Below are 23,963 nucleotides of genomic sequence, written 5' to 3'. Positions count from 1 at the left end.
TGATCTCTGGTCAGGCAATCAATGAATGCATAAATAAGTGGAACAACAAATCAATGTTCCTCCCTCCCTCCCTCTCCCTCCCTTCCTCTCTCTCTAAAATTAAAAAAAATTTTTTTTTAATGTGTACTCAGAAGTCAAGATTTAATAAAATTAATTATTTTTAGTGCTTTGTCATAAGCAGTCTTAAGTGAAATGTAAGTAACTTCTTTCCTTCCTCCCTCCCTTCCTTCTTTCCTTCCACCACGAGTGTGTGCCAGTGAATACAGTGACCACTAGTACAGTTTGGTGCTGCTGCTCTCAGTTGTGTTAATGTCTCAGTAGTTTTTCCCACCACTGCTTTTGCACCATCAGTGCAAATGCCAATACAGTCGACAAATGAGTTAATATTGTGGAAATAGTTTGGATCTCATGGACTCCCTAAAACAGTCTTGGGGACTCCCAGAGATCTGTTAACCACACTTTGAGAACCACTGGATTAAAGGATACTAAAATGCTTTTAAAGCAGGTAGAAGTAGCATAACTCATATAATAATTCAGCTTCTGAATAGTTGAGTTGATTATAATACACGGATGAGTTTACTGGCACAGGCTTATAAATATTTCAGCTTTCTGTACGTAAAAACTGGCTGGTTTGAAAATAATTTTGCCTGTTAGAAATAGGATTTTGTGTGTCTGTATCCTCAGATACTGGGCCGCTATAAATATCTAGCTCAGTTTGTTAAAGGTGGTTTAATTAGCCAATTTTTTCAGTTACTATTTTTTCTTCTTTTGAATAAATAAAAGTGGATAGAATAATGTCACATTAAGGTTTATACCATACAAGATCAGAGGGTTTCAGTGTTTCTGTATGTTTAGATCATCTTAAATGCTTTAGCAGTAGAGATTGTGTTTTCTAATTTTTTTTTTGAAAAAGCTTTTGGTTAATGTATATTGAACTATTTTTGTTAGTAGTAGAGCATATTAAAAATCTTTTAAAGATACAGTTGTCCTTCATATGTCTACCATTACCAGTTTTTACTTCCAGTGGTTTGCTGAGTTTTCTAAAGTGGGTTGCCTTTAAAATCCAACAGATAACATCCAATTTCTGTTGCTGTGATATTTGGAAATGTCAAATTGTTAGCCTGTAGGAGGGACACTCAGTCAGGTTGTTGTATTGATAATATTTAATAAAGTTAGAATAATTAGTTTTTGCAACATACAATCCTATTATTTTCCTTATTAGAGAAATTATGAATTATTTAGAGCTACCTCATTAGATTGTGAAGCTTCTTCATGGGCACAACACATTCATTTCTCCCTCTTTCCTTTCTTTTGCAGTGATCTTAATCATAGCACGCAGTATGTACAGGGGCTAGCACTTTGTACCCTCGGCTGTATGGGCTCCTCAGAGATGTGCAGAGATCTTGCAGGAGAGGTAGAGAAACTCCTGAAAACCTCCAACTCTTACTTAAGAAAAAAGGTAACTGTTAATAAAAACAAATTTCTGCTTTTGGATTAGGGAGTATTATGGAGGTGAGAAGGCAAATTATTCATTTAAAAAAAAAAAAGTTTTTATTGATTTCAGATAGGGGAAGGGAGAGGGAGAGAGATAGTGATAGAAACACCAATGATGAGAGAGACTCATTGATCAGCTGTCTTCTGCACGCCCCCTACTGGGAATAGAGCCTTAAACCTGGGCGTGGGCCCTGACCGGAAATCGGAACTATGACCTCCTGGTTCATGGGTCAACGCTCAATTACTGAGTCACACTGGCCTGGCAAATTATTTAGTTTTGAAAGCTCTGATGTTAATATATAACATACTTTTCTCTGTGCATTAGGTGTATTTTAAAATGATTACATATGAATCAGGTGTTTATAAATCAAAATATTTTTTATACTAATTTTTGGAGGTGATTTTTTTTTGTTACTAATTAACTCTCCACTTGATAAGTGATGGTAAATACTTTGATTCTTTTAATTCCCCTTTTTCAGGGAAATGATTTATAAACAAACATTACTAGATATCCTAGATGGCATGTTTAATTACTTCCTAAATTACCTGATTCTAAACAGTATTAAAGTGATAACGAACAAATACTTACAAATTTACTTTTATCCTAATAATTAGTGCCCATGTCTTTGTATTAGTGCATTTGAGTCTCTGGAAGTGCAGTTCCATTGGGACCTAGATAATTATCAGGGAATGATAAAGAACACACTTTCTAAAATTGGTACATCTGAATGGAATAGTAATGGAAGACAATGATCTTATTCTCTTACTTGCTTTTATTTGTTGATGTAAACATTTTGTTACTTTATTGTGCTTGAACCCTAAAATGTTCGTAAACAAAGGTTATACAATGTAGAACTCTAATAAATGAACACTTGCTATTGTGTGGTTGGCATTTACTGTGCCTCTCGATATTAATGGCGTGAGGCAGAGGTATTGAAAGGGCCAAGCTGTTTTCCAGGATCATATGCTGTTAACGATGGCTGCAAACCATTGAGAAAGCCAGTCCTTTCTCTTAGAGTGTGTGAGCTGACCTTGTTCAGAAAGAACATTAAATAGAACATTCCTGCAAATGAGAAAAAAAATCTTTTTTCTCCTAGATATAACATGGGAAGAATTAGCTAAAATATTTTCTTGTTAGTGTATTTAAACTTTTATAGTATTCAACTCCCACAAATACGGTTGCTTTGGGGGGTAACCAAAATCAGTCTTTGTATGTACCTTTCTTTCCAGTGAGCACACTATGACCACCTTCTCTTCAGTAGAAACTGTCTTTCAAGTGATTTTCTTGATATCAGCAGAGTGAATTGAGGAAGGTATAGGTATTATTAAAGTAATAGCAGGCCCTAGCTGGTTTTGCTCAGTGGTTAGAGCGTTGGCCTGCGGACTAAAGGGTCCCAGGTTTGATTGCGGCCAAGGGCACACATGTACCTCGTTTGCAGGCTCGATCCCTGCTTGCAGGAGGCAAGCAGTCGATGTGTCTCTCTCACATCGATGTTTCTCTCTCTCTCTCTCTTCCCCCCCTCTCCCCCCCCCTTACTCTCTCTGAAAAGCAATGGAAAAAATATCCTTGGGTAAGGATTAAAAAACAAAGTAACAGCAGATTTCAAGCACCTGCAGCATATATCTTTCAATTGCATGGTGTTTTTATAAAATCCTTGTTTGGTCATCTTATTCAGAGGAATGATGATCACAGATGTAAGTCTTTATTTTTTACTTTGCAACTCCACATAAATTATGTTTTACTTGATAAATTCATGTTAACAGTGGTCTAGTTTAGAAACTTTTTATACACTTATTTTGTAATATATGAACAAAGGGACAGGTGAGCTAGAAGTTCTCACTGATGAAACAGTATAAATTAGAAAGCCCTAATCTGTTAATAATAAATCTGATATCTTTTTTCTTCTTCATTTTTCTAGTAGATGAACTAGTGGATAAGGTTTTTTTGATGTTGTTTATAAGATTGGTTGCCCTGACTAATTGAAATAAATTTTTTGTTTTTTTTTTAATTTTTTTTATAGGCAGCACTGTGTGCTGTTCATGTCATCAGGAAGGTTCCTGAACTTATGGAGATGTTTTTACCAGCAACAAAAAACTTATTGAATGAAAAGAACCATGGTAATGTGATTTGAGTGCACTTGGTAAAGTACTGAGGGGGAAGGGGAAAGAGGAAAAGCTTCAGGCAGTGTTGGCCTTCTGTCTCAGCGCAGTGGAGTTAGTTGCCTTTCTACTGGGCTGGACACTCTTCCAGGAAGGGCTGATCAGTCTAATCTCTCTTCCACTCTCATATTCCACTTTTATAATTGGAGATTGATTCCTTCATAGTAAATTTGTTTTTCATTTCTGGTCCTCTTTTACCATACTAAAAGTACTGTGTTAAATACTAATATTCAGTGTAATATACAAATGATCCTAGCCTCAATTTTCATGTGTAAAAATCCTTGGATTTCCTGGCTATCTTTGGTTAGAAGAAAAAATTATTTTTTTATTGCTTGTGGTAGGAGTGTAAGATTTGTGAAAATCCTTTTAGGTTACCTGTAACAGGAGTTTGTAATGAGTACTCAGCTATGTTTATATAAAAGTTGAGAGGAATTAATAAATAGAATGTGACTATACTTTTCCAAACATTTTGCTTTTATTTTGAAGTCAGTGAAACAAGTTCTGAGTAAAGAAATTGTATGTGTCCTAAAGACAAAGAGAAAAAAAATGGTAGGGTGTATTTAATTTGATTAATTCAATTCCACAACTAGAAGGCTCAACAAATACTTGTTGAACAAATGAATGTTTAGGGCACTTATTATTTAGTGGAAAATACTGTGAGCTGCTTTTCACTCATTCTGGAACAAGCAAATTCACTTCGTCATCCACATTACTGTACCTGGAAGTTTTGATACATTTTATCTGGAAATTTAACCTCTTACTGATATTTTTACATCTTGAATTGTCTATCAGAACTCAGCTGAGAGCTCAAGTATGGAGCAGATGATACGTAGCTTATATTGACTATGAGCCTGCCTTTACGGGTATTCTCAGATGAAGAGACACGTGCACTGGTTGTCATTTTTAGCAGTTATTTTGGTCATATAGTTGTTTAAAACACTCTAATTTGACTGACTTCACCAGTGTTAAAGCAGTTAAGCATCTGTTAAATACTTCCTTTGTATTCACCTCAATGCTTAGATTTTTTGGGAGATTAAACAGCAAAAGTAGCAACTATCCTTTTGGAAGTGACCTTCAGAACTCAAAAGTCCTGTTCTGCGAAGTTGACTAATACAGCCTCGTTTTTAGTTTTCATTTGCTCTTTTCTTTCAGGTGTCCTTCACACATCTGTAGTCCTCCTCACAGAAATGTGTGAGCGAAGCCCAGACATGCTTGCACATTTCAGAAAGGTAGGTGCCATTTTATATGCCTAAGCCTTTCTTGATTGAAAATGATTTTCCTGAAAAGTACGTGATTTTTCTCACTTTTAAATTTTCTTTTGAAAGGAAGCTTTGTACAGCCCTGCTGTATTGTAGGGCTGGAAGCCAGATTTAGGCACATAAGAACTGGCAATGGTACATTTTCTTCCCTTTCATAATAGAAGTCTTTTCTCATTGTTGGCAGACACACCAATTTCTCATGTGCTTTATCTGCTGTTTTCACATTAAAGTCAGGAAATGTAATCTGAGGTTAAATTATAGATTGTGTGGGGTTTTTTTAAGCAGGTAATTTTATTTTTTTTAATGTGAAAACTGCAGACTGAACTTTGACATTAACTTTTACCTACTACAGGGTCCCCCAAGTTCATTTTGGGCTGTTGACTCTGGTGATGGAAGTCTCTAGTTTTGTTAATTTGCTCCTTCCCTCCCTTTCTTACAGCATCCTGAAGTGGACATTTTTGTTTTCTCCACTTACTTTTAGAAGGCAGTAGCAAGAAGTACTCAGAAAGATAGTTCTTTGAGTTACAGGCATTTACCTTTTTTAAAAATAGGGCACTGATCACTCCATAAATGGGGCTTACTTTGTACTTTAGATCTAATGAGATTCTAATAGCAGTTCTTTTTTTGGCTTTTTCCCCCCTTAGATGTTCATGTCTTGATTAAATTATTGTAAAATAGTATGAGACCCGTATCTGTCCCTAATGCTTGCTTTGTATGTTTTGTTCCTGTTGTCTGTTTGGAATCCTGCTGTATGTTAGAATGAAAAGGTAAGAATTAACCCTCTTTTAGATGGTGCATGCTGGCATTAAACTAGGTCCTTAGTAGCTTTTGTGTATCCATCCACAAATGTGGCTTTTTAAAATATACTAATGCTGAAGTTGTGCTTAATACTGTGTTATTTGTTCTAGCATTTTTGGCTAACTCCCTAGTCCAATTTTTGTCTTGTCATTTAAACTCTTGACTCCAAAGTCAGCCTTGGATTTCAGTTGCAGCCTTTCCTGAATTGTAAGCCTCCTTCTCTACCTTTCCTTTATCTTCGCTTGAGAAACTTGGAGCAGTTTCCCAATGGTTTTGGTGATGGCAGTTCCAGATCAGTTTGGAGCCTTGACACAAACACTGCTTCTTTTTGAAGTAGATATTTTAGAACCATAAGTGGGTAACCTCGTACTTTAAAAACCTCTGTGTGTACTTCTGAGCTTTCAATTTAGACTTAGAGCTTTTATTTCCCCCTTTCCTGCACTTATCTTGCCCAGAAGTTTTGGAATATGAAAAGGATTTTGAGGGGGAGCAGGTGGGCATCAACTGATTTTCATGGCTGCAGCCTTTCCCTCTGTCATCTTATTTTGTTTGTCTTGTCATCAGTTTTAGCAACTTGTATTTTTGTCTGAATAATAAAGCTGGGCTTCAAGAATTAGTACGCTGAGCACTCAGACACTTGTGCTTTTTGTCCGAGGGTGATCTTATGTGGTGTGCTGGTCTTTTGGCAGCGAGTAAAACAAGGAAAAGGACTTCTCTAAGACATAAACCACATTAAAAAATAACCAGAGATACGTGTAATACAAAAAGCAGACCATTGGAAAGTATGCAAGGAGAGACTCTTTTTGTATAGAGTTGTTAACTAGAGAGTCCTGGTTTTATGTTAATTTAAAAATTATATTGTTTTACCTCGAATATAAATCTGCCCACAGTTGATAGATTTAATGTGGCTTCTCTCTGTGGCTTAAGATTTGTTTTAATCTTGGAGTCATCCAAATCAGATTTTTGTTTGAGTGACTTATGAATCACTTAATTCTGAAGTGTTGTGTCCAAACTTATTTAAATTTACACAGATTCTGTTCTCTTGTATTTAGAAGTGACCGTACTTAGCCTTGTGAAATGTTCTGAGTGTATACCTTGGGCATAGCTTGGCTTTTGTTTCGATCTTGTTCCCCTTTTAGAGCTGGAGTGTAGGGAGGGGACAGAGTCCAAATACAATGAGAAGAAAAAATTGAGTTGCAGCAAAGTTAGGGCTGTTCTGATTGCCTCAAAAAGAGAGGTGATTCTGTGGACACTTCTTAATTTTAGATGCTTAGAGTTGTTTATATAGCTAAATTGTGTTTTAATTGGAGACTGGAAAAGTTCCTATTGTGGCAAACATTTTGGATTAGGATTTTAACATTAAGGGATTGATCAGCAGAATGAAATGAATAGTAACATCTGAAGCATCTTTAAGTTCAGCTTGGCAGTATAATTGCTTCTACTATGTGTTATGACTAAATGAACAAAGTAATGGAAGGACAAGAAGAGAATTCTGACCATGAGGAATTAGTTTCATTACTAAGGTAAGACAAGAAAACAGGTGACAGATCAGTCTGTATAATTAGGTGCTGAAATTAAATTTTACTGAAAATTGTGTCATATGAGTTAAGAATAGGGAAAGGAAATTATTCATGGCCTTGGTATCTTCTTAAGGTGAAAGATACAGTTTTTTGTTTGTCTTTTTTCACTTGGTCAGTGTTGGAGGCTTTTGTATTCCCTGTTGTTTGTTGGAAAAAGATGTAACTAGCCCTATCTCAAGAGGAGAAAATTTTTTTTCCTCTATTTGAGATAGTATGTTTTAAAACTATAATTTTAATGCTTGTATATGTGCCGTCCAAGCGAGCACTATATCCAAGTGTTTGAACGGATAAAAACTGAATATGTTTGTGCCACCTAAGTATGCCAAGTTCTGTAGATGTAGAAATGCAATATGCTTCATAGGCATCTGTTTTACTTGGTTCCCATAGGCTTTCTGACATACTGTTATTGTATTATCTTTGCATATATAACTCTGGAGTAAAAAAGTTTATTTTTAATTCAGATAAAATACTTATTCCTTCTTGTGTTCTTGGTAACAGTACTCCTAAGTTATATTTATCAAACATCAACAATTACTAGTATATTGTATCAATAAAATTTGCTTAGACTCAGACCCTTGTACCCTTTTTCTAAGCCAAATTACCTGCCTATTCATGAGAAAGTCTTTGATGTTCACTGTTTTTTTATGTATCTTTCTTCCCTGCAGCTTGTGCCCCAATTAGTTCGTATTCTAAAGAACCTCATCATGTCCGGATATTCACCAGAACATGATGTTTCTGGTATCAGTGACCCCTTTTTGCAGGTGAGCTTGAAAGGAAACTTCGGATATGTGATATGAGTTTAATGGCCTTGAATAGACCATTTCATTCCTCTTAAGTTTGTGTTGGGTAGAAATTTGGTAGTTAACTGGTTAAACTAATTGCATTAATAAATGAATAGTGACACAAATCTGCATTTCATTAGATTAACAGAATGAAGCTATAGTTGTAATAGTCAAAATTCTGTACTACATAGAGACGTATCAGTATATTGGCATACCTTGTTTTATTGTGCAGATGTTGCTTTTCCCCCCAACAAATGGAAGGTAAGACTCTTCACAGCACAAAGGTTACCACTCGCTTTATTGCAGTGGCCTGGAACCGAACCCTCAGTGTCTCCAAGGTGTGCCTATAATATAGCTCTACAGGTGGTGATATCTTAGCAGTGGGGTGGCACAGCGTGGTTGTCTAATAACTTCATTAAGACACAGAAACACATGTAATTTCTCTAAAGATAATGCTTAAAATTCTTCTGTTTCAATTTTAACCATTTCTAATGGGATCTAAGACTTCCTTTAAGATATTTGAATATCATACAAAGCTCCTTTGTGTCAGACATAATTTGTTGACATTTCTCGTATTTTGTGCATTAGGTACGAATTTTACGGTTATTAAGAATTTTAGGACGAAATGATGATGACTCAAGTGAAGCTATGAATGATATATTAGCACAGGTGAGTAGACCAAACTTGCATTATATTAAATACTCATCTTTGGTGGCTATAGAATCAATCTCAAAATTTCTTTGTTACTTCCAGACAGTTTTTGGAAGCATTGTTTTATTGTTGTGTACTGCCCTCTGTGTCTTTTCAGGTTGCCACTAATACAGAGACTAGTAAAAATGTAGGAAATGCTATTCTTTATGAAACAGTTTTGACTATCATGGATATTAAGTCGGAGAGTGGACTGCGAGTAAGTCTTTTTAAATCTTTTCTTCTCCCTAAACATTTCATTTAGAATAATTGACTTGGACCTTTGCACTTTGGAAATGAATTCTATTTGAAAATTAACTTTAGGAAGAAAAATATCTTAAATATTTGTTTTTATTTAAGAAATAAACACATAAACTAAAACAACTCAAACAGTAAAGAAGATGTGTAGGGAAAAAAATGTCTGCCGTTAGCTTTCACCTGTAGACTCTGAATTCTTCCTGTGCAAAGTACTATTACCATGTTCTAATGTATTTCTTCAGAGATGCTTTATCCATATTTAAATGTGTATCTCTTCTCTTGCCCACTTTTTAAACCTTTTTACTTGAAATAATTTTAGACTTATAGAAAAGTTGCAAAAACAGTTAAACTTCTGTATTCTCTTCACTTATCTTCCTATACTGTTAACATCTTGCATAACTATTGTGTAATTATCAAAACTATGAAAATATTGGTATCATTCCATTAACTAAATTATAGACTTTTTTTAGATTTCCCCAATTTTCCTACTAACGTCCTTTTCCTTGGGTTCCAGGAGCCAATCCATCATTCCACCTTGCATTTCATTGTCATGTCTCCTTAGTCTCCTCCAGTCTGTGACAGTTCCTCTATCTTTCCTTGTCTTTTGTGACTTTTACACTTTTGAAGAGCACTGATCAGTTGCTTTTTAGAATGTCCCCAGTTTGGCTCTGTCTAATACTTTATCACAGTTAGATCGAGTTTATGCTTTTTTGGCCAGACTATCTTAGAAGCACGGTGCCTTTCTCAGTACCATATCAGGAGGTACATGCTATAAATATTTGTCTCACTACTGGTGATCTTAACTTTGATCATTTGGTTAGGGTGGTGTCTGCTGTGTCTCTCCACTGTAAAGTTGTTTTTCCCTTTGTAATTAAAAAGATTTTGGGGGGAGATACTTTAAGATGATGCAGATACTTTGTTCTCAGACCTTTGCCCATCAATTTCAGTATTCATGAGAAGATCTTGTCTCAACAGTTGTTAGGGTGGTGTTCTAATGATACTTTTGTGTTTCCCTCATTTTGTCCTCATTAAATGATCGGAATTCTTCTGTAAGGAAGATTTCTCCCTCATGAATTTATTCATTCTTTAAATCATTTATTAATATAAGAATAACCAGTCCATAGCCTTATAAGAAACAAATTTACTAATCGCAGTACAGTATTTGTGTATCGTTCTTTTTATCTTCAAGGTTACAGTATCCAAATAACCAAAGTAACTTGGGTTCTTTTTCTTTCCCCCCTTTCAAACAGAATGGTAACATACCATGTATATTGTTCTGCACCTTTTTTTATCTAACATTATGTTGGCGCTAGTCCTTATTCATGTATAGAGACCATACTTACTTAAAAAAAATTGTGGTAGAATACACGTAGCATAAAATTTACCATTTTAACAATTTTTAAGTTTGTAGTTAAGTGACATTAAGTACATTCACATTGTTGTAAACTAACACCATCATTTGTCTTCAGAACTTTTTTGTCTATCCAGGCCATAAAATACCAATTACCGCCTTTATATAGTTTGTACCCAACAGAGTTCAGGAAGTTTAAACAATATAAATATTTAACTTTCCTAGATTTTTAACCTATGCTATTTTTCTTTAGGTCCTAGCCATAAATATCCTGGGTCGTTTCTTATTGAACAATGACAAGAATATTAGGTAAAGCAATTGAAAAATGTCTTATATTTTGTTATTATAAACTCAGTGTTTTCATGAGTGACTTTGCTCAAGATCACACATGTATTGAGTGATGTATCTAGAATTTCAACTGAGGAAACTCAGGATTTCTATTTTTAGTCTGGTCTTAAAAGTATTTTATAAAGAATTTGAGGATTTGCCTCATGGCTTAATTTTCACGCCTCTTTATACTATAAATCAGGAGTCAGCAAACTTTTTCTCTAAAGGACCAGATGGTCAATATATTAGGCTTCTATGGACCTTTGGTCTCCGTGGCAATACTCATCTGTGCCTCTTGGCAAAAAAATAGTCATAGGCTGTATAAATGATGAATGTGGCTGTTCTGATAAAAATGTATTTACAAAACCAGACAGTAGAGGACCAGATTTTTGCAGGTAGCCTGTAGTTTGCTGACCCCTGCTCTAAATTAAGAAATAAAATACAACATTTCAGGTCGAAAATGTGAAACATGTTTTACAAATTCAGTTTGTTTTTTTAAAGATTTTTTTATTGATTTTTTGAGAGAGAAGAAGGGAGCGGGGGAGAGAGAGAGAGAAAGATCGATCAGCTGCCTCCTGCATGATCCCCTACATGGGATTAAGCCTGAAACCTGGGCATATGCCCTGATCAGGAATCAACTGGCAGTCTTTTGGTAAATGGGATGATGCCCAACCTCCTGAGCCACACTGGCCAGGGCAACAATTTAATGAAAGTAGATGAATTTATTAGTATTATCTTTCATTTTGTAGTTTATCCTGTTTGCCTTTTTTTCTCTTTTAACCAGGAGAAAAATTTTTTTATCATGTTAAGTTTGAAAAAAATGGAAATAATTATTATGGTACCCTGAATTATCTACTCCTTCCACAAGAATTTTTAAATACTTGGATATTACACTCACATTTTTGTACAAGTCTCAAAAGCAGAGAAAACACAAATGGTAAATTTGAAATAATTTCCTTTTGCATTTTGGGACTAAGACCTGAAAAGGTATATTAAATGTTTATCTTGCTGTACTGTTTAGAAGAACTTGAAATAATTGAGTCAGTCACTTTTAGAAGTTTCAGTGGACTTGACCACAAGTGCAAATAGTCTAAATGCAAGGCTTCTCCTGGTTGTCATTACTTTATAGTGTCTCCTGTGCCTTTAAAATGTTACCATTATAGTTGTCTTTCTTTTAAATGTTTAAAAATATATGCTCTCCCTTAGTTTTTAGACATTTTTTGTCATTATTTAGGCAGAAGGAAACTACCCTGAATTTTACATTTTAATTCTGTTCTTCTGCAACTTTGTTTCATCCAGATATGTAGCTCTGACATCTTTGTTGAAGACTGTGCAGACAGATCATAATGCAGTGCAGAGGCACAGGAGTACAATTGTGGACTGTCTAAAAGATTTGGATGTCTCAATAAAACGGTAACAGATTATTGATAGTTCTTTGCCTCCAGCCCACCTGATAGCTTTGTAATAGTTTTCAAAGTGAGAATGTTGACATTTATGTATTGTCATCATTTTCACATATGAATTCTCTGCAGAGTAAATCCTTTTTTAGAAAGGATTGGCAGAGAGAAGTTTAGGTCAATAAGGAATACTTACGTGCACACTGAAGTGGGCAAAACATTCCTTACCAGAGGTACTGTGCTTTGTGTGTTGGGGGATGAAAATACGGAGTGATCCATCGGCTGAGTGTTTTACCACGATGCTGAAACTCAAATTGCTGACAGCACACGCTTTATCACAGTACTTATGCCCCAAGATACCAGAGGCAGCTGTGTTTTTTAGAACAGTGTATCTAGGAATAATGTTAGGAAGCAGATAGCACTCTCAGAAGGCTTAAATTTTTTCCTCCATGGAGTAAACTATACTAGTTCTCCTCTTAGAAGAATTGTAGATGTTTGTGAAACCTAGCTATAGTTGGCCCCAGTGAACTTTTGGTTGTGGTTGTATGTTCAAATCCAGAACAAATTAGATTTGAAATGACCTCTGAAACCATTCACTTAAACGTTTATTTATATTGAGTTCCTTTTGTTTGCGGAGAATGAGTGCTAAGTGCTTGGGCAATCTAAAGATAAGACCTTGACTCAGTAATAACTTTTACATAGTGCTTTGCAAAGGATCTGTAAACACCCTCTCGGTTCTCTGAGTAAGCCAGTAAATTTCTATTCTCAATTAACAGATTAGTTAAAATACAGTCCCAAAGGAATCAAATCACTTACTCTAAACCTTACTCCTTGTACAGGGGCAGACCTGGGAATAGAAAATAGGCCTTCTGACTCCTATTTCATTTTTTTCCTATAGCTTATTAGGTCTTGCATTTCAAAAGTAAAATGTGTGCCTCCTTCTTTACAGGCTCTGTAGCAGTAAAAGCTCAAACTCTGGCGCCAGACTGCCTTATTTCAAATTCTTCTGCCCTTAATAGACGTGGTCTAAGTACTTAACCTGTTAGTGCCTCAGTTGTCCCATATGTAAAATGCAGATACAAGAGCACCCACTTTATAGGATTGTGCAGGATTAACTGGATTAATATAAATAAAGTGCTTAAGCACTATATAAGAATTTTCTATTATTGTATTTTTATAAGGATTGATTTTTATTGCTTGTAAATTCGCTAAAATGACAGTATGTACTTTCTACCTATTAAATTGATATTTTGAAAGTCAGATTATATACAGTGTTTGAAATTACTGACCAAATATGAAAAGATTCATATAGTAACCTTGTAACTTTTATATGTTAAGGGTTTCCATTTTGCTTTGGTTACCAAATTTGATAGACAGTTATAGAAACTTTTATTTGCCCTCATAGCACATGCCCTTTTTGTTCTTTTTGTGGCCCTCATTTTCTCTTCCAGTGTTTTTTCCAGCTTTATTGAGATATAATTGACATATAACATTGTGTAAGTTTAAGGTGTACAATATATGAGGTGTACAATATAAGGTGTGTATACATTGCAAAACAATTACCACCATAGCCTTAGTTAACACTTGCATCATATTACATAATTACTATATTTTTTGTGTGTGGTAAGAGCATTTAAGATCTACTTTCTTAGCAAATTTCAAGCATATAATATAGTATTATTAACTTTAATCACTAGGCTGTGCGTTAGATTGCTAGAACTTAATCATCTTATAACAGGAACTTTGAACCCTCTGACCAACATCACCCCTTCTCCCCCACCCCTCAGCCCTGGTAACCTCTATTCTAGTCTCTGTTTCTGGGTGTTTGGCTTTTTTGCTTCCACATTTAAGTGATATCCTATGGTATTTGTCTTTATCTGTCTGACTTACTGCACTTAGCATAATGCCCTCCAGGTTTGTTTGTATTCTAATTTTCCACATACCTTTTGATGTAAACTGTGTTACATTATGTTTGAATGTAATAAAAAGAGTATGATGACTTTATATATTACATTTTTAAGGAATAATGCAGAGAAATACTATCTTTGGGTAATAATTTTGTTGACTCTCTTTTTGAACCTTTTAAGTATTCTAAATTTCAGCTTTATAAAATAGATTATTGAACCCAAACTATATTTTGGTCAGTTGTGTCCCTCTTAGGGATATTTGAAGAAAGTGTTGAATGAAATTTCAAAAATAGAAAAACTAATAACTTTTGTTATCTTGTGTACAAAGATTGGGATGACAGAATTATGCAAGGACATGAACGTATCTGCCAGTGCTTGGTGTTCAGAGGAACACACCTAGGTCTTTATTTCATTCCCACAGTAAATATAACCGTTTTATTTTTCCCCTGCAAGGCGTGCAATGGAATTGAGTTTTGCCCTGGTAAATGGGAATAATATCCGAGGGATGATGAAGGAATTACTTTATTTTCTGGATTCCTGTGAACCAGAATTTAAAGCAGACTGTGCATCTGGAATCTTTCTTGCTGCAGAAAAGTAAGATTTAATTTTTACCTTTATTGATAAAAAATGCTTGGAACTTTTAAAAGCATCTTCAAAAGATGTGGAAAATGTAAACATGTTTAAAATGTGTAACGTTTATTTCAAGCTCCCAATGAGAAGTTAGCTTTGAGAAGGCCATTATAGCCAACATTTAAGTATACTAAGACCCCCCCCCAAAAAAAAATCCCACCTGGGATTTATAATCCTCCTATAATCTGTTCTTTAACCTCTCACCTATTATGCCCTTTTTATGAGGATATAAAAGAGTTTCAGCATCTGAATTGTGGTTCTGTTGAAAACTTTTAGGACAGAGTACTTCGAGATTTTGATAGTACTGCTATTTCTCCACTTTCCTCTGAATTTAAGGGAACAAGTTCCTAGTCCTAGTGTTGCCTGGGTCTGGGAACAGTCCCTTTTCTTCTTTCTTCTCTGTCCTTTCCTGCCCTGACTTTATGATTTGTGTTCTGAGACAGAGTCCCATTTCTTAGCTCAACAGCTCCTATTGCATTATGTGAACCTGAATTTGACAATGTGCCATTTTATCTCCCTGTAAAATGGGTATTGCTGCTAGATTTGAAGGTGAAATGTCTCCAAATATAATCACTTAATGACTAGGCAGGATTTTTGAAAGTCACTGAGCATAATATAATTTTCAGGTTCCAATTTTTTCACCTGGTACCATTATTTCTTAGGTATGCACCTTCCAAACGGTGGCATATAGACACAATTATGCGTGTTCTGACAACGGTAAGTAGCTTTTTTAAGTCAACATATACTAAGTGCTTGTTGTGCTGATTAAGGCAGCCCTTATTCTCATGAAGCTTATGTTCTGGTGGGGGAGATGGGAAATTCACGGGGAAATATGTACTATATACTGTTAGGGAAAATACTATGAGAAACACCAAAACAGCATGAGGGACTGTGATGATGGCAGGGGAGGATGGGATATGGGGCAGTGGGCCAAGTATTTTAGGTGGAACAGTCAGGGCAGGTCACTCAGAAGGGCTAACATCTGAATAGAGAACTTAGTGAAATTAGCCGTGCAAAGATTTGGAAAGAGTATACTAATCTGAGAGAACAGCAGATGTCGCAAAGACATTAGGTAGCAGTAAGCTTGACCTGTTTGGAGAGCAAGAAGGTAAGTGTAGGCAGAGCTTGGTGGCATTGATGCAGGGGCTAGATTATATGGGGCCTCACAGGAGTTTGGATTTTATTTTGAATATGTTAGGAAGCCATCGGAAGGTTTTGAATGGCTGTATTGTTCTGGATTTTAAATTACCATTTTATAAGTTATTTTTTCTTTGGTAGTCTTCCACAGTTTTGGAGATTTTCTACTTTTCATTCAATTAATATACAGGGATTAGAGATTTAAGAGTAAAAATGAAAGTGTAGTAGCATATAAAGAAAATATATGTGTCTAATTATGTTATCAGAAGTAGATACCATAAAGAACAGTGTTCCCATATTTGACCACATTAAAATTTAAAACTTGTATAGCAAAAGGAAAAAATCTACAGTTAAAAGGCAGCTGACAACTAGGGGAAAATCATTGTAACATATAACAGCATATTAATATTTAAATTTATAAATTATAATTAATAGGAAAAATCAAACACACTAATAGAAAAATTGGCATTTGAACAGGCAGGTCACAAAAGAAGAAGGAAATGGCTAGTTAACACTGAAAAATACCCATACTAGTAAAGAAGTAGTAAGTAAAAGAAAAGTGAGGTGTCACTTTTTACTTCTACTTTTTAATCTGATTCCTGGTATTAGTTAGAAAATAGAGAAACAGGCAGTTCTCTTCACTGTAAGTGGGTATAAAATGTTGCCATTTTCCAGAATACAGGTTGGGAGCATGTAGCAAAAGTCTTAGTTTAACCTTTCAGTACATATAATTCAATTTTTAGGACCTTATCTTGAAAAAATAAAAGGACAAGTGTACAAAAATGTATATACAAAGATGTTCATCCCAATTTTGTTTATGTAATAGGGGAAAATGAAACAGTTGGAAGTCTCCAAATGAGCATTAAGTAAATAATGGAATATCTGTAGGAAGAAATGATACCATTAAAATTATGAGATGTATATGTGTATATTTGTTGCTGTGGAATTGTATCTGTGACATACTAGTTTACCTACAATGAATTAATTTTGTTAAAGGTTAAAAAAAGTTAAACCAGCTGAAGTGGCTGAGTTGGTTGAGCATTGTCCCGTGCACCAAAGTGTTGCCAGTTCAAGTCCCAGTCAGGGCACATACCTGGGTTGCAGGTTTGATCCCCGGTTGGGAAGCATACAGAAGGCAGTGGGTCAGTGTTTCTTGCTTCGATGTTTCCCTCCTTCCCTCCCTCTCTCTCCCTCCCTCTCTCCCTCTTTCCTTCTCCCCCTTTCTTTCTCTAAGCATGTCCTTGGGTGAGGAATTTTTAAAAAAGGTTAAAAGTTAATGTACTTACTAAATGGAGAAATAGTATTCTAACAAAAGGTATGAATCGGGACACATTTTTTTAGTTTTTTAAGACTTAAAAGAAGGGACAGATTAGAGTTCCTGAAGAAAAACGTTTATCAAAATTCAAAACCTATATTCTCTTTTGATCGTATGATTTTTCTTTAGCTTGTTGATGTGCGGGATTACAATAATCAGTTTTTTTAAATAAATCCTTCCATACCTGGGATAAATCTCACAAGATTATGGTGCATAATTCTTTTTATACATTGTTGTATTTGATTTGCTAATATCTTTAAAGGATTTTTTCATCTATGTTCATGAGAGATAGTGATGTTTTTAATAATTGTTCCAATGTTTTCTTGGACTCGTGTTATTTAGTAGCTTTTCGTTTAATCTCCAACTATTTTGGGGTTTCTCAGCTATCTTTGTGTTACTGCTTTCTATTTGAATTCTGTATGATTTCTATTCTTTTAAATTTAAGGTATTTTTAATGTTAGGGTGTGGTCTGTCATGGTGAATGTTGCATGTGAGCTTGAGAAGGTGTATTCCGCTGTTGTTGTATAATCTATAAATGTCAGTTATATTTTGATGCTTTCTCTTATTTCAAACACTCTGCTTTCTCCCACAAGCATGTAAATATCTAAGGTACACCACAAATTACCTGCTTTTTAGCGTCTCACCTTTTCCTTTTCACTATTTTTCTAATCTTCACCCTCTGTCTTTGGGTTTTGTTTTTTTTTTTTTTTGGTTAATCCTCATCTGAGGATATTTTTTTCCATCGCTTTTTTAGAGAAAGCAGAAGGAGGGGAGGGTGAGAAGCATTGATGTGAGAGAGAGAGACATCAATTGTCTCCGTTGGGGTCAGGGATCGAACCTGTGACCTTTTTGTGTGTAGGACGACGCCCTAACCCCTGAGCAGTATCTGCCAGGTCTTCTTTATATTTCTTCACAGGAGTGGAGTATCTCAGTCACCTGTGACTTTTTTTCCTTTTTCCTTTCTAAAGCATACATGGTCTCAGTCTTGTAAATCATACCTGCTTTTCTGTTCAGTAGTGGGAGATTGACCAAAATGGGTTGTTGATATTAGGCACAGGTTTCACTGTGTGTATGTCCCGTGCAGCCTGGCTGTCATAATGCCCTGACAAGGCCAAGATTTAGTTCCTCATAGGTTAAATAGCTTTACTTTGTTCCATAGTTGCAAATAGTATCTCAGACTTCACTAGTCCAGAGGACATTAAAAAGTCCAAGTAATTAAAAAGGGTGGATAATAAAATACAGAATATTTCCTACTCCTGGGACTAATGGTTGGTTCTATAATATTTATAAACTCTAGTCTTTAAAGGACAGTGTGATGTTTTAAGTAAACTAAATTTTTAAAAAGTTACTCTTTATTTCTTATTTAATATGCCCTTTTGGAGCTGTTCATGTACACTTCTCTCACCATCCCCCAGAATAACATGACTACTATAGCCAGTCCATATAATTTTAACATTGGTGTTAGGGAGTTGTGGGAAGGGAGAGCTTGTTGTAACTTAGTTCCCAGTGAATGTACCTTTAAAATTTTTGAAATCTCATACAGGAGTGGGCAAAAGTAGGTTTACAGTTGTGAGTACACAAAACAGTTTATTCTTGATTATTTACTTATTAATTATTGTATTATATATTTGTATTATTTTTCTTCTTATTATTGTTATTATTTTGTATCCTTGCTTATGATTTATCTTTTAGATAATGACGCCTAATAATTTGCCCTCTTTTGCCCACCCCTGTACCTTATCTGTTTTGTGTAGAAAAGGTCTTCTTGACATTTTTTTAAGTCTTTATATTTTCATTTTACTTTGGACAAAGAGGAGATTTTATTTTTTTATAAAATTTAAAAACTTAGAATATTAAATAAGTAAGACTTTGAAGTTTGAGCTACTTACGAACCTGAGAATTGGAATCAACTTTATCTTTGAGGGTGTTTTTTAGTAGTCTCCTTTCAACAGCAACAATATTAACTAACACCATTACTGTGTGTTTCTAGGGGTAACTATCTGCATTTCCTTTTAGGCAGGAAGCTATGTTCGTGATGACGCTGTCCCCAACTTGATCCAGTTAATAACCAATAGTGTGGAGATGCATGCCTATACTGTCCAGCGCTTATACAAAGCAATTCTTGGTGATTATTCTCAAGTAAGTACTTCATTTGCCTTTTTTTCTGCTTTGGGGGAAATTACACTTTATTTTCCTTGTATGTTCTTATTATTAACAGTCTAGATGTCCCTCAGTTTTGACCTTTATGATTAGATGACCTGTGATTTGCATTAATCTTTGTAAGAGTTGAAATCCTTGACAAACAGTGACTTTCTTTTGACAGCAACCTTTGGTGCAGGTAGCTGCATGGTGTATAGGTGAATATGGAGATCTTCTCATATCTGGCCAATGTGAAGAGGAAGAGCCTATTCAGGTACCCCTTGTTACCCTTGGTCAAAGATGGGCAAAAGTAGTGTTTTTGATAGTAAGAGGGTAGTGCTTAATGAGCAGTTGAGGTTGATTACTTGAAAACCTTTTAAAGAAATAATACCAGAATTATATTGAGAAACCTGCCAGTTTTTGAGGTGGAACTTATTGAGCCATTTTGAGCCTTTAAAAACCACGGTAGGACCACTCCCCACTCTGTGAGGAGGAATTAATGGTTTCTCTTACTCTCTGGCTGATTTATACAAGAAGAAATAAGACATATAGCCATGTTTCCATTTGCTCATTAAAGGACTGGCTTTAGGAGAAATTGTGGCAATAATACTTGAACTCTGTATAACTCCTTTTCTTTTTCTACTTCTACCTCTTGAAGCTAAGTAGGGCTCTCAGCCCCCAATGGGTATTTTCTACCTTTTTTTTTAAAAAAAAACATACCTCCTACCTCCTTCTGGTTGATGGATCAGCTTGGACAGTTATCCTGGAAAAGCATAGATTGTGTTAAAGCTTTGGTAGTGACGGTAGGATTTTCTTTCTGGTGGCATCCTGTGACAATATCAGATTTAGAGAATTACTTTTATAATTCATTGTACATTGTCTTTTTTCTCTCCTTAGGTAACAGAAGATGAAGTGTTGGATATTTTAGAAAGTGTCCTAATCTCTAATATGTCCACCTCTGTGACACGAGGTTATGCCCTCACTGCCATTATGAAGCTTTCTACTCGATTCACCTGTACTGTAAAGTGAGTATAGAGAAAAAGTAGGGGGAACAGATTGTTTTGTAATTTTTAAAAACATTTTATTATGGAAAATTTCAAGCAAAGGCAAAGGTAGAGGGAATAGTAAAATGAATTGTACATACCTATTACTCCACAATAACAGTCATCATTTCATGGTTAATCCTTATTTCATCTATACTTTGCTCCCTGTCATCCCCATCATAGAATTATTTTGAGTGTAAAAAGTTGTTTTTAAAATCAGATTTCTAATGCCCATTTTCTTTTTTAAAGTTGAGAAGTTATTTCCCCATATAAGGGTTCTGGTTTATTATAATATTTTGAGATGTCTGGATTGGAAGAAAATCATGAGGGTTGTGGCTTTCAAGTGTTTAAATTCTGCTGTTTACTATTTTGAATAAAAGTCAATTTTTGGATCAATTTCCCAGCCAAACATATATAAAGCAAACTTAGACTTTCTGCTTTACTTTTTAGGTAAAGTCATGAAAAATTATATTTTTGACTTACTCTTTAAATTGTGAACTAGAATAATTTGGTGTCAGGTAATGCCCCTTTGTTGATAAAACTGATGCTATGCCCCTTTTGTTGAAAAAAAAAAAAAAAGGCTTATTTTAAAGTTACTAAAGAAGAGCATGAACACTGTACGTTTCTTTTTTTTTATAGCAAATTAATAATTGATACCTTTTCCTAGCAATTTCATTTTATTTTTTATATATTTTTATTGACTTCAGAGAGAGAAAAGAAGAGGGAGAGAGAGATAGAAACATCAATGATGAGAATCATTGATCGGCTGCCTCGTGCACACCCCTGCTGGGGATCGAGTCGGCAACCCTGGCATGTGCCCTGATCAGGAATCTAACTGCAGTCCCCTGGATCATAGGTTGCTGCTCAACTGCTGAGCCATGCCAGCTGGGCTACTAGCATGGGATATTTAACAGACAAAAATCTAGCATTGCAATTAGAATAAGTATAATGGTGAATGATGGTGTTGAGGTATATGTGTATGTGTTGGATGACTGAAGATAAAGGAAGGATGTTTTGTCGTTGAAAGATTATGTAAATTAAGAAAAGGTATTTCAAAATTTTAACCAGAAAACTGTGGTTTAAACATTATTCTGTCTGCTTGTTTATGAACTTTCTTTTGGGTATTTGAATTTGTCATTTTATCCCAAAGCCGAATAAAGAAAGTGGTTTCCATCTATGGAAGCAGCATTGATGTGGAGCTCCAGCAGAGGGCAGTAGAATATAATGCACTTTTTAAGAAATATGACCACATGAGGTAAGTGAAAGAAACTAAGCAATGCATGTGCCTCTTAGCATCCCAAACAAATTGTCATCATAATCCATAAAGGAGACTAATTCCTCATGCTTTATTAACTGGACTTCACAACCCTCTTTAGTTCTAATTGCTCGACTGCTTCTGTTTTGTTCATCTTTATTCTTCCTAGCCTCTAAAGAAAGAAGTTAACTGTTCTTTCATTTCCCTTCTCCCCTTTCTTTTGGCATAGAAAGTTAGCTTCATTTGCCATTTTATGTGGTTTAAGAAGTGAGAATTGTATTTTTTTGTAGAGAATCCCATTCAGATATCATTACTATTAACATTTTGGTGTCATCTTCCCCCCCCCCTTCTGTTATGCAGTATCTTCTTAATTGGAAACTGTTAATGTCTACTGACTTACCTTTCTTTCATTCCAATTCCTCTACCACTGAGAAATCTCAATTTCTTGGAATTAGTGTGGACAATTTGTCCATTCAAGGTTGTTTCTTGCCTGTCCTTAATCCAGCCAGGAATTTAGGTCATGTATTCTATAAACCACCTTCTATTTTAGAGTATGTGTTGGGTGGGAGGGGAAATGGCTCTTCATGTGTGGCTCCAATATAGTTACAGTGGTTGTTTTGGGTAGGGAATCTAGGTTAACTGCCTGGAATTTAACCACTTCAGATTTTTTTCAGGTCTGCCCTGCTTGAGAGAATGCCTGTCATGGAAAAAGTGACCACAAATGGTCCTACTGAGATTGTGCAGACAAATGGAGAAACAGAACCAGCTCCACTAGAGACCAAACCACCACCCTCTGGGCCACAGCCTACCAGCCAGGTAGCTTTTCATTAGCTTGTCTGGGACATTGATGCTCTTAAAGTTCCCTATAGCCCATCTCTTAGCTGATTCCCTTCGATGTTCCTAGATTGATTGATGATTCTCTCCCTTATTTTTAAGTGTTGAAAGAGCTTTTCATTAGATGTAGATTAGACAAATGATTAATAAATTGAGATATTATTTTCTTGTTTAGGCCAATGATTTATTGGATTTGTTGGGAGGAAGTGACATCACACCTGTTATTCCAACTGTACCTACCAGCAAACCAGCTTCTGCTGGTGGAGAACTTCTTGATTTGCTGGGAGACATCAACCTTACAGGTGAGGCCAGAGTGGAATTATTTAATGCCAAGATAAGGGATAAGGGCCTTGGGGAAAAACTACATTGAACATAGACTTTCTAGCACATAAATCAGTTGAAGATGGGCGAGGCTAAGTCAGAAGCAAGACTAGAATCTTCACAACATCTGGGATGTAAGCTGCCATGCTAATGCTCTAGAGAATAGGGATTCTTTAAAGTCCAGTTTTTAATTTGGGGAGAACTACTTGTAGTATTGGAAGACTTTCAGGCTGGAAAAAGAAACCATCCCAAGTCACCTTTGCTTTTAGTTAGTGTCCAAAGACATCACTTCTTCTAGGTTTCTTTCTTCTCACTGTTAGTTTTTAAGAGCTATGGTCATTTGTGGAGAGTGGAGAGATGTTAAAACACTTTGTTGATCGGTCATGAGATAACTCGTATGTGTACTTACATTAAGTAATTTTAAACACATTCCTGACTGGTCATGATGGAAAAGTAGCTGGCTGCATGGACAGGTTCTGGCTCAAAATAGCCAGTCAAAAAGGTGTTTGATTAACCTACTACCTCCCTCCCTCCCTCCTACTCTCCCTTCCACTCTCTTTCCCTTCCCTGTTATTAAAGGAGTGGAAAGAGAAAATCATCTGTAATTATAATATTCAAATACAACTTTCATTTGGGAGTATTTTTCTTATCTTTGTTTTAGTAGTAGATATTTATAGTCGGTGCACTCAGTGATGCTGTGAACCCCTAAATCTAAGAGTGTCCCTGTAGTGTATAGTTTTTGGCTTGCATGGCCTCAAGTGGAAACAGCCCTAGGATAAGGATGTTGGCTAGTCCTCTAGATTGGCTGTCTTATCTATCACAGGCTGCATGACTGTTTCTAACATAGCCTCCCAGAGCTTACAGCTTATATGTGTCTTGACAGAATTTCAGGCTGTTACTTTTCATGCACTTTTGAGTCCTTCACAAGTAGTCAGTTTCAAACCCTTAGATGCCAGATCTATTCTAGAGTCTGGAAAAGTGAAACAGTCTCATAGTCTAAACATAGTGTATAGTTGATATGGTTTATTTTTTAGTGTACTAGCATTTACTTATTAGTACATAGTCTTTACAGTTACAATTTTACATGATTGTCTAATAGTTCATCAAGGAGTTTGTACCTTTATTCCTTACTATTGTTTGCTTCTAGATTTTCCTTATAACTAATGCTTCAACAAGCAGCGTTACATCCGTTGGTCCTTATTTTGGGTTACTTTCCTTGACTAAGCTACTTAGTCTTTCCAAATCTGTTTAAAATAAGGATGATAAATACTTAACCTCAGAGGGTATTT

General features: G+C 35.5%; 1 protein-coding gene and 1 non-coding gene across 3 annotated transcripts in view; both read left to right on the top strand.

Annotated features, from left to right (window-relative positions):
- AP1G1 (adaptor related protein complex 1 subunit gamma 1) overlaps positions 1 to 23,963 on the top strand; it is a 61,548-nt gene that overhangs the window by 25,985 nt on the left and 11,600 nt on the right. For both annotated transcript variants that reach the window (XM_016196160.2, XM_087827399.1), the window contains 16 exons: positions 1,318 to 1,459; positions 3,516 to 3,612; positions 4,807 to 4,883; positions 7,957 to 8,052; positions 8,662 to 8,742; positions 8,882 to 8,980; positions 10,623 to 10,678; positions 11,996 to 12,109; positions 14,454 to 14,594; positions 15,293 to 15,347; positions 19,099 to 19,221; positions 19,406 to 19,495; positions 20,119 to 20,246; positions 21,415 to 21,519; positions 22,194 to 22,335; positions 22,529 to 22,655. In XM_016196160.2, the coding sequence (XP_016051646.1) occupies positions 1,318 to 1,459; positions 3,516 to 3,612; positions 4,807 to 4,883; positions 7,957 to 8,052; positions 8,662 to 8,742; positions 8,882 to 8,980; positions 10,623 to 10,678; positions 11,996 to 12,109; positions 14,454 to 14,594; positions 15,293 to 15,347; positions 19,099 to 19,221; positions 19,406 to 19,495; positions 20,119 to 20,246; positions 21,415 to 21,519; positions 22,194 to 22,335; positions 22,529 to 22,655 (1,673 nt within the window). The remainder of the gene's footprint in view (positions 1 to 1,317; positions 1,460 to 3,515; positions 3,613 to 4,806; positions 4,884 to 7,956; positions 8,053 to 8,661; positions 8,743 to 8,881; positions 8,981 to 10,622; positions 10,679 to 11,995; positions 12,110 to 14,453; positions 14,595 to 15,292; positions 15,348 to 19,098; positions 19,222 to 19,405; positions 19,496 to 20,118; positions 20,247 to 21,414; positions 21,520 to 22,193; positions 22,336 to 22,528; positions 22,656 to 23,963) is intronic.
- On the top strand, positions 12,338 to 12,423 carry LOC148091036 (small nucleolar RNA SNORD71). Its single transcript, XR_015716089.1, has one exon. It is a non-coding gene; the product is annotated as a small nucleolar RNA SNORD71 (small nucleolar RNA).

Source organism: Miniopterus natalensis, chromosome 18 (genome assembly GCF_054644295.1).
Source record: "Miniopterus natalensis isolate mMinNat1 chromosome 18, mMinNat1.hap1, whole genome shotgun sequence".
NCBI classification, from domain to species: Eukaryota; Metazoa; Chordata; class Mammalia; order Chiroptera; family Miniopteridae; genus Miniopterus; species Miniopterus natalensis.
This window is presented reverse-complemented; position numbering and strand designations above follow the sequence as displayed.